Here is a 10,593-nt window from a genome sequence, read left to right on the forward strand (position 1 = left end):
GGGTTTCTTCTTTTGCAGCAGTTTATGCTAACATTTCTTACACTGTATTTTTAAGGAAAGGCTGTTACAGTCAGCAGTATTAGGCCATCATCCTGTTAGCTGCAGTACTGCCACTGAATCTATAAGCTTTCAGTGTACGTGCATACTGAAGTACCTTCTCGAATTGGGATCAGTAGAATATATGTAAAAGAACATGATCTTGGCAACACCTCTACTGCCTACAGTAGTCTCTTGAGGAGGTTTTTGTCCTGTCTCAAGACCTTGAAGACTGCTGAGAATATAACCACAGTCTGAAGTACTTCAACACGAATGTCAACTTTTTGTTGAAAATAGATTCTCCTAGGATGGCTGAAGTGGCAGACTTTTCTCTGCTTTCTTGTTGATACATTGATTTACCCCAAACTTAGGTGGTTTACCAGATGTGTACTGAGGGGTAATGCCAGATTCACTTAAAAATATCACATGATTTCTGCCATGTATTCTCATGTTATTAAAAAAACTGTGCTATCATAAATAATATTTGCAAAGTAATACTGAGTATGGAAATGTAACTTGAATTTTGAAGTAGTCTTGCAGTTATTGAAGTGTTGCTTGAACTTCCATTCTGTCTGTGCAGTTAATGCATTCTGCAGTTGTTTAATTTATGTGAAATACTTACAAAATGTGTTTATATTAGAAGTACGTTTTTAAAGATGTACTTACAACTTGCTTACTACCCAAAAATAGTGTTTTCCGAGGTGCTCTAATGTGAACAGTGTCTGAGTCCATTACTCGATAGGTAATAATCTAAGCTTAACTGTTGCAGCAGTGTCTGAGGTCAGTTCTCTCCTTCCCCATAATTTTCAGTACTGATGCATTACTGAAACATCGGAATTAAATTCTGAAGTTAAACTGCAGTTTTGTAATTCTAAACGTGGTGGGAGGACATCAGACTATGTGTATCAGAATTTGTCAACAGTGAAACTATGGTGAACTGGGGCCTGCTGCAGCCTTCCAGTGGCATTTGCAGCAGTGATGTGTTTTGAGCTAAAAATAAACCAGCTATTTATAAGATTCTTTCTTTCCCCACCCCATGTATTTCTTCAGTTTAAAATAGCTTGGTTTAGCAGTAGCGTCAAGTAATCTTAATATTGGAGGTCTCAAAAAACTGTTTGTAACAGCTTTTTGACAAGATTTTTGATAAGCACACCCTTCATTACCTTCAAGTTGCATGAGTTTTGCACATTAACTTCAGAACTGATTATTTGTTACATGAAGGTAAACCATCTACCCTTGTTTTACAGTGCTTAAAGTACGTAGGATTCCATAAAATACAAATCAGCTCCTGCTGTAACAAGAAATTCAACTCTAAGGCCCCAATTTCTGAACTTCATGGAAGGCAGTAAACGCTCATGCAGAACGTGTATGGGTGGAAGTGGTTGCTGGAGGGATATTCATAAGTCAGGCATTACAGCACATGGGGGAGGTCAGAGGAGTTGTATTTCTCTCACTGCTCAAAGGCAGATTTTGATGCTCAGTAGTTGTTGGGGGTTTGGGGCTGGTCAGCAGTGGAGCCGTTCTGACAAAATCAGAATAAGCAGAATATAATGTAGCAAAAACCACTGAGTTCTCACACTAAAGATTACGGGGAAGTACTAACATTTTGCATACTGTCTTTATGGACCTCAGACTTTTATCAGAGATAATAGTTACTAAACACTTTAACACACATTTTGCTGCTTTACACCCATCTTTGCTGCTAAGCGGTAACTCAATTTCTGTTACAGTTAAAAGGAGGAAATAAACTAACATTTTTCAAATTGTCACTCATGCTAATGGCAGCTTGTCACTTTCTGTATACAAATGGAAACACAAAATATAAAGAGCAGTATCCTCAAAGCTGACATACATCTTGAAAATGCCTTGGTCAACTAGATTACACACGTATTAAAGCTCTTCTCTGATTAATACTGACATGTCTATATGCTAGTATTGGATTCCCATAATTATCAAGAGTTCTTTTTAAAATACTGTGTGCAATGTACAGCTGAAAGATTTTGTCACAAAGGTACTCTTAAATCATGATCTGCAGAATTTTTTTTCAAGTGTGGATTTTTTTTGTCAAAATGTAGCAAAACCAGTCATAAAAATACCAAATGAAATAAATTATCAAATTTGCTAGCCACTATGTAATGTTAATATATTTTACATTTATATTACGCAGTTTGATAAACGTTGGCACCACACATGCCTTCTGTTGAGCATTTATTTATCTTCTAACTGCCTAAGGTACATTTTTCTGTATGTATTAAAAGCATAGAGTAGAACACTGTTTATTTCAGTCCCACAGATGCACTTAAGATTTTTTGTGTATAAAGTGCATTCTACATGCCTGTGTAAAATGCTATACTGGGTACGCTGAAACAACTTGCATGTGAAGAGTTCTCACCATCTCTAAGTGTGGTGGTTGTTCCAATGGGTGAAAGGCTGTAGAATTTCAAACGTTTGTTTTGAAATAATACAATAAATTTTACAATGCAGCTGCTGTTCAGAAGTGTTTATTTTAAGAATATGAAGAATGTGTAAGAACCTGGAAGTATAAAAATTGTTCCACACCCCTTTGTCATAGATTGTATGTGGTGGACTTTGCTTAGTGTAATTGTGTGCAGTACCTGAAGCAGAGTTCAAAAGTTTCCACTGTTGTTAGATCTCAAGCTCCCAAGAAGCTGTGTTTCTCGACAAAAGGCTGGAAAAGAAAAAAAGGTTCTAATTGTTTTTTGGGATAGATGGAGGGAGGGGGAGGTTACCAGTTTATTAATGTACTTTTTGAAAATAAGACTCCATTCTATTTAATGCAGAATGTTGGTAATGCTGTGGTTATTTGGTGTTGATTTTTTAAAATGTTTTTTTAAATGTCAAACTACATTTACTTTCTGTTCTTGTTGTGCTGAATTTAACCATAATTCTACATTTTAGATTTAGATACTATGGATAACCTTCACTTGCATGTCATAGCTGTGGTCCTTTACTTTAATCTTCCTGGATCAGTGGGAACCAAGTCACAGCGTATTCTTCCTGCTACACATCACCGTTCAGAGTGCCACTGGGATGGGCAGTTCTTACTGAATTGCTCTTTTACCAGAATATCTACTATTCCAGAAGATACATCAAAAACAGCAGTAACAGCTGATTTGAGTTACAGTAATATTAGAACTTTTGTGTGCTCTGATGGAAGAAATGAAGAGTGGATGCTAAAACACCTGAACCTCAGTAACAACCTGCTTTCCGAACTCACTTTAACTACTTGTACAAATTTACCCATTTTAGAAACTCTAAACCTCAATGGTAATGCCATCCACACCCTCACACTGGATATGCCTACACCTGCACACGGGTCTAAAAAGTACAGCATTGTTGATCGTCTCCTGCCTGCTTTGAAAGTACTGTCAGTTGAAAGAAATAATCTTAATACAGTTCCAAGAGGTAAGCATTTCAAAAATCTTTAAGGACTTGACTCCCAAGGGGTAGGTTGGTTTTGGATATAATTTCTATACCTTACTGAATCTAGAGTGTGACTTTCCCAATTTATTATGCTTAAGGTGAGGGAAAGTTTCACTGGCAAATATAGAGGTAGAAGTAAATCAGTTGTTTGTTTACTTTATTAGGTTTTTTAATAGTCTTAGCAACTGTACTGTGTTAATAGTAGTCAAATATAACTGGAGCAGTATTCTTGCTTGTTGTATAGAAAGGAGAATAAGGATCTTTGGAAAAACATCAGCCTCCACATTCCAGTTGTGAACCTTAAAGGTCAAAAAAATTACAGACTATGAATTTCATACTAGCCTTCAGAAGGAAATCAACACTATTAAATAAAACTTCCTGCAGTTTCAGTATTTCAGAGACAGGAAAATATATTTTGTTCATTCCAAACAATTTTGCTCAGTACCTTTAATACTCAATCACAGTGACACCTTGGTGTAACAGGAGAGGGCTGTAAGGTTTCAAGAGATTTTGAGAAAGGCTTTGCTGGTCACTGAACTATGCTGGGAGCTTAACCTTTATGCAGGGATGATTCATAGTGGCCAAATTATTTAAATGAAGCAGAAGCTACCAGATGAACAATGCTGTCCTATACAATATGTTGAATTTATTGATGTCTGATAACACCATCAGATTCATTAGAGTTTGAAAATACAGGACAAGTGATGACAAAAATACCACTTACCCCACAAAGTCACGCAAAGATGATAATGTATTTTCCCCTACACAGGGTCATAAAAGTTCTGTTCTCCTTTTATGCTGTTAAATAATTCTCTGGCACAAAGAAAACCCATATCACTTAATGATTTTGTAGTGTTTGTACAGACAAGGTATCTATATAGACAGTATAAAAACCTTACATTATAAAATACATTGATGAAGATTTGATTTGGTTTTATAGATAAATATGACTGCCCATTAAAAGATGCCTTAGAAGGTCAGTCAGATGAATCCTCTTCTATAAGAGACTCAAATTTTTTAAGTTCACATTGCTGTGCATGGTACCACCATACTTTAAGTTATACTTTAATCCTATATTCATTTAAATACATGTTCAAAACATTCTTCTTGTCCAGAATACTTCACTAAAATTCTGAGGTTTAAGCTCTGGAAAGAAAACACAAACAGCAGTTCTACAGCAGAGGTTTCCCACAGAGAAACCCTTCTCCCAGCTCCCCAGGAGTGAGGCTGCTGCCATACCAGTGTATATTTTTGGCACAAGCTTAAATTCAGGGAAGTAGCCACAGTACAATTCCTCACACAGGTGCAGTGATGAATTTATGAACTTACAGAACTTCTGTATGCCTTTCCTATCACCCACCTCTAGTTTTATACCAGGAATGAATCATTCCCTCTGCTTTTCACAATAAACCCGAAGATCAATTACTCTGCAAACAGAGCTGCTGGCTGAGAAAAGCTAGTTCTGGTAAACAAGGTGACACCAAGGGCAAAATTGTTAAGAAGTAGCAGCTTCTCAACAATGCCCAAAAATCACTTCAGCGTGACACTGTGGTGCTGAACACTCATCATCAGTGGGAATGCTGAGTGTTCAAACGTCTGCCTCTCCCTTGGGCCTTGCAGGCTGGAGCTTCAGGGCTGCCTTCGCAGCACCTCAAAAAAATGAGGTGTCTCCAGCTATCAAGTGTTCTGATGTAACGTGGATGTTATTGTAACTAGGATACACTGAAGATTATACTGCCATGCTTCATAATTCACAGGCAGACGGGCACAAGCAACAACATGGTTTTGTTTTCATTTCTTTTACATCCTAAGAATATAGTTCAAATAATTCCACAGATGAAAAACTCCCATGAAACCACCCATGCAAATGGATAGGAGATACTGTATCACCTTTTTCATCTTTATCTTTTACTTACAATTAACATATTAGGAACTTGTCAACTCAATATATTTTACCCTTTTCACATTCCTTTCCTACCTCTAGTTCTCCAGAGAAGCTTGTGCAAAGTACGGAGATCAAAATAATTTTGATAGCACAAAGAAATGCTAGTGCTTTTATGAAAGTGTCAGTTTTTAAGACATTCATTAACGGAATATTTTAATGTGCTAGCTGTTGATTCTATGCAGCTTTTAGAATGGGACAACCACTGATCAGGAAAGGCATAACACAAAGGCTGCAGCTACTCATTGCAATAGTGGAATGGAAGGAATTTTGTTGCAAAGCATTTTATAAAGACACTTGATGCAGTTGGGAAAACAAGACTATAAAATGTAAAATAGGGTTTTTTTCTTCCTAGGACTAGGCCTCCTGCAGTCTTTACAAACTGTCCATATGTCATCCAATGCCATACAACATATTGACCCAAAAGATTTTCAAAACTGTTCACAGCTGAAGGACATTGACCTGCGAAACAACAAGATAACTAAAATTCATCCAGATGCCTTCAGAGATCTCAACAAATTACAGGTTGTAAAGCAATACAACTGTTAGAATATTTTATTTTAATCATTAAAGATATTATTTACCAACTATTAAGCATGATTATATGATTCTTATTATAATACTAGTGTATAAATAAAAAACTAGAGCAAATGGTGAAAATATTTTTTTATATTTGCTTTTTACATGTAGGAAAACACATGCTAAAATGTACAAGATACAACCATAAATTCACAATTTCTCTATGCCACAAACCAATCTATAACTGCCTTAAACACATACATGTCCCCTTCTACCTCCATCCCTTCCATGGCAAGAGCCCTGCAGCTCCCTATTCACACAAAGGTAAGTCTACAATGGGAGAATTCTAAACACCACAATTTAAACTTTTCATCTGCATTAAAAAGCTTAGATCAACATTATTGAAATCCTAAGCAGATGTATTGTTCATAGAACTACAGAAGTGCTTGTACACTAAAACACTGTTGTAAGATGTTGGAATAAGGATTCCATTGTGAGCCTTATCAAATTAATTCTGAATTATTTCCAAATAGGTTTTGGATCTCCGTGGAAATGCTCTGACAATCCCTCTACCACAGATACTACTCAGTTTGAACTTTTTTCAACTTGAAGTGTATTTGTCAAAGAATGCCTGGATATTTAACTGCAGGCTAAATGCTTTTAAACATTTATTTCATTTTGTCTTTGACTCCACAAGGAAAAAATGGAGCCTTTCATACAATAAGTCTGCCAACAACTCCCAGAAACCTCTGCTGTATCTTTCAAGTTTCCATTTAAACTGCAGGGACAAAGTTTTGGTCAAAAGGGCCACAGTCCCAAAAGGGACATCAGTGCTGACCTGTAACTTGGACAACATAAGAGGTATGTATATCAGGCACTCCATCCAAATGCTGCTAAAATCCAAATGAATGCAGAATAGTCAAATAAATCTGGTTTTTAAAAGTATGTTTCTAAAGACACTGTTTAAAAATTACTAAGTAACAGTTTAACATGCAAAAATATTTCATAAGAAAGTAGTATTCTGCTTAGAATATTTTAAAGTTAGGTTTACTGACTCTTGATCTCCTTCCTTACATCAAAGGAGGAAGTGATGCCAATTAATATACAAGTAAGTTTCAGTAAGTAATGCATTGCAAACGTATTGGTTCATTTTGGACTGAACAAAGGGCCAAATAATGGGATGGCACTTCTGAAGCATGTAGAAAACCAAGAAGGATGCAACAGTTTTCAGTGTTCAGCTAGAGCAAAATAAAATGAAAGTTTATTTGCAGAGAAAAAAGATTTCTATTTCTTCTAAAAACATACAGCTACCGTAGCACACACTTCGCTTACATTTAAAATTAATAGAGATCATTGAGGGTATAAGTAACAAAACCTATAGAGCCAAGATTTACCACACAGATTGAAAACTAAGACCAAACTTAGACCAGAAGGTGTATTTGTCACGAGCCATAAGGCAAAATGGTTTAACTTTAAAGGGCTAATAGCACTTGGAGGTGGTAAGGCTTTCCCCTGGGAATACTTCATCCCCAAAAGAAAATATCAGAAATGCCACCTGCTTTGTCTGCTTACAAAAAGAGTCACAAAAACCTGGATAAACATCAGCACACTGGACTGCAGCAAAACTTAGCTGGGAACAAAAGCTGTTCCAAAGACAAAGCCAAAAATACAAATTGTAAAGTCTGCAATTAAGACCCCGTATGTAGTGTGTTTTTAGATGGCAGGCAGTGGGCACAGGCCCGCGATATGGTTTAACAGGCTTTGTACCATGTCAAATTATTCGGGATGGATAAAAGGAAAATGGGGTTTATAATAAACGGTTAAAATTATGAGAGATAGTCCAGTGTACATTCTTAAAAACATCACTGGACCCTGCAAACCAAGTACACTATGCTTTTAACAAAGACTGAGTTTGTATTTTCTTTCATTTCAGGCAATGGAATCTCTTGGTGGACACCTAAGGGCAGAATTTCAAAACATCAGAGTCTTCCTCATATGACACTGGATAAAATGAATAATTTAGTGGTACACAATGCTGAGAAAACTGCTGAAGGATTATATTTGTGTCTTTTCAATACAAGAAAAGAGAAGTATCTCATTTACAGTATAGAGGTGAACGAAGAAGTTTCAGCATTGTTGGTTAGAAAAGCCAGGGACACTAACACTGGTTTTAGGCAGAACGAAACACAGCCAAACTTTGCACTGGCTGTCTCCCTCTCTGTGGTCATTACATTTCTTTGTGCTTTTTGTCTGGGTGCTTTTGCTAGACCCTACCTGGAAAGACTTTGGAGACTCATGCGCAGGAACAAAAATTCAGGTTCAGAACAGACATATTCTAATCAGGCTTTTTCAGATGAAACCTTGAGCAGAGAGCCTTCTGCAAGCAAGCCAACAAATACACAGCATAATACATTGTTTTGTGATGAGCGTTCTTTAAGAAACACACAGATTTTTCCTACAGAAACTTCTACTGTGTATCAAAATTTTTCTGGCAATGGTGTACATTCACCAAATCCCAAAGCAGAGTACCAGAAACCAAGCAATACTGAGATCAACATGAAGAAAATAGCAGTGTTTCCAAAAGTCCAAACTAGTATAGACAGTAATGAAAGTACAGATATTTATGATACTGGACTATTTTTTTTAAGGACAGATTACCGGAACAGCAATGCACAAACACCAAACAGGAAAGTAAGAAACAACTCTGGTCTGCTGCAGTCTGAGATCACAAAAGCTACACCAAGTGCTCCAGAAAGAAAAGGTATTGTTTCACATAATGAACCCAGGCACACGAGAAAATTTAGGCAGGGAATGCAAAGCCGTGAAGAACAACTTGGTCTAAATGGCAACAAAAGTATACCTAGTGATATTGTACATTTTATTTCACCCAGTAGCTCCAGAAGAGATGCAGATATTGAGAATTTAAGCATCTATGAAATAATAGAAAACTCTCCCCTTACAAAGCATGACTGTAAAACGATATATTCAGATGAAAAAAATGCTTCAGCTGATGTATTTGGTGACAGCTCTTCAGCTGAAGGGATTCCATTCACAATGAGTGACTGTAGTTCTTTAGCAGACTTTGAACTGGAACAGCCTGATGTTAGTGACAACCTGCCAGTCTATCAGTCATCACTAGATGAAACGAATACAGACAGTGGAACTGAGAAGTTCGCAACACCGCCAGAGTCTCCAACCATTACTGCTGAACTTCAGCAGATTTGGAAAAATCAAGAAGAGAACAGTGCCTATTATTTTGAAACCACTATTAATTATGGATCAGACACCACCATGTATGAAACAGCATCCCCTCATTCTGATAAATGCAGTGGTCACATAAGTGTGTCAGATCCAGATACAGTCAGTTCTTCAAGTCAAGAAATTCCAGATACATTTGATTATTTTACTAATGCAGAGTCAACAGCACAAAACTCTATTTCTGATTCTCTCTACTGTCAAAGTACAGATTTTGGTAACACGGTACTTAAGTTAAAACATTTTCCCACATATGACACAGAGAAAACTTCTGAAGAGGATGGACTGCAGCTGTCTCTGCTTCCCAGAGAACCACAGCATTCCCTCAGCTTCAGTCACACGGAACAGAAAGACAATGCACCAGCAGGAAGTACAGAAGACAATGCACCAGCAGGAAGTACAGATGAGGACATAGCCAGGAAGTCCCCTGAAAAGAATGATGGCGAAGCAGACATTACATTAAGAAGAAACATGAGTACATCTGAGGACAGTGGCTTTATTTTTGCTCCTATTGATACTGGCTTGAATGAAGTTGTAAAAGAACCATCACCGCTACATTCCAGCAAAGAATCATCTCTTCAATTGCTACCTGAACACACATTTGAAAAACATTTCATGTTTGTTACAAAGCAAGATGACTTGCTACCACAGGTGAAGCAGGCTTGTGCAGATAAAATGCAAGGAGGTTCTGATGAGAAAAATTCTGATGGATTCACAGAATTACAGGATACCAGCAGCTGCAGTCTGCCTGATGAAATGCAGACTTGTAATCCTACGGCAGATCTGCTTCATCTTTGTAATTCTTCAGAATTCACAACAGATGATCACTTCCAACTGGATCAGAGTGATGATGAGGATACATATTCGTTCTCAATCCCACAAGGTTTCTTCAATGAAAGTACACCATACAGTTCATGTTCCTTCCCACAAAAGCCTACAGGAAATACAATCTCTGAAAGCACTGATTCCAGCAAGATGAAGGATCATACTACTTTGACAGAACTGGAGAACCATTCTGATACAACTGTAGAACACATCCAAAATTCCAGTGAAAATCTCAACCAAAGAAGTCAGACAGATTCAGGACAGGAACAGTTTTTTGTTAAGAAGAAAAGAGCATTTGATGGATTTGCTAATATTTTGCAAAGCAGAAGAACAAACTTCAATAGTTGAAACACAAAATGGTAATACTAAGCTCCCACAGTGTTTGTGTCATTACAGCAGGTGCAAACATTATTTTGTTTTAAAGTGAAATTACTTCTGTTTAGAAGGGTACTCGTAAAAAACCCAATAACAGACTTTATAAAAAGCTACTCTAGAATATTAATAAAGCTGTTGCTGAATTATATTTACTTTCTCATTATTGGTAGTTGATACTAATATATCACTTCCCTTGG

General features: G+C 36.9%; 1 protein-coding gene across 1 annotated transcript; it reads left to right on the forward strand.

Annotated features, from left to right (window-relative positions):
- The first annotated feature begins 2,808 nt into the window (after positions 1 to 2,808).
- Positions 2,809 to 10,388, forward strand: LOC310923423 (uncharacterized protein). Its single transcript, XM_083885437.1, has 4 exons — positions 2,809 to 3,462; positions 5,778 to 5,947; positions 6,475 to 6,802; positions 7,875 to 10,388. Exons 1-4 carry the CDS (start codon positions 2,967 to 2,969, stop codon positions 10,367 to 10,369), a joined length of 3,489 nt encoding a protein of 1,162 aa, XP_083741563.1. The 5' UTR covers positions 2,809 to 2,966; the 3' UTR covers positions 10,370 to 10,388.
- The last annotated feature ends 205 nt before the right edge of the window (positions 10,389 to 10,593 follow it).

The sequence above is a fragment of the Zosterops lateralis genome (assembly GCF_965231275.1).
Source record: "Zosterops lateralis genome assembly, contig: HAP1_HAP1_SCAFFOLD_52, whole genome shotgun sequence".
NCBI classification, from domain to species: Eukaryota; Metazoa; Chordata; class Aves; order Passeriformes; family Zosteropidae; genus Zosterops; species Zosterops lateralis.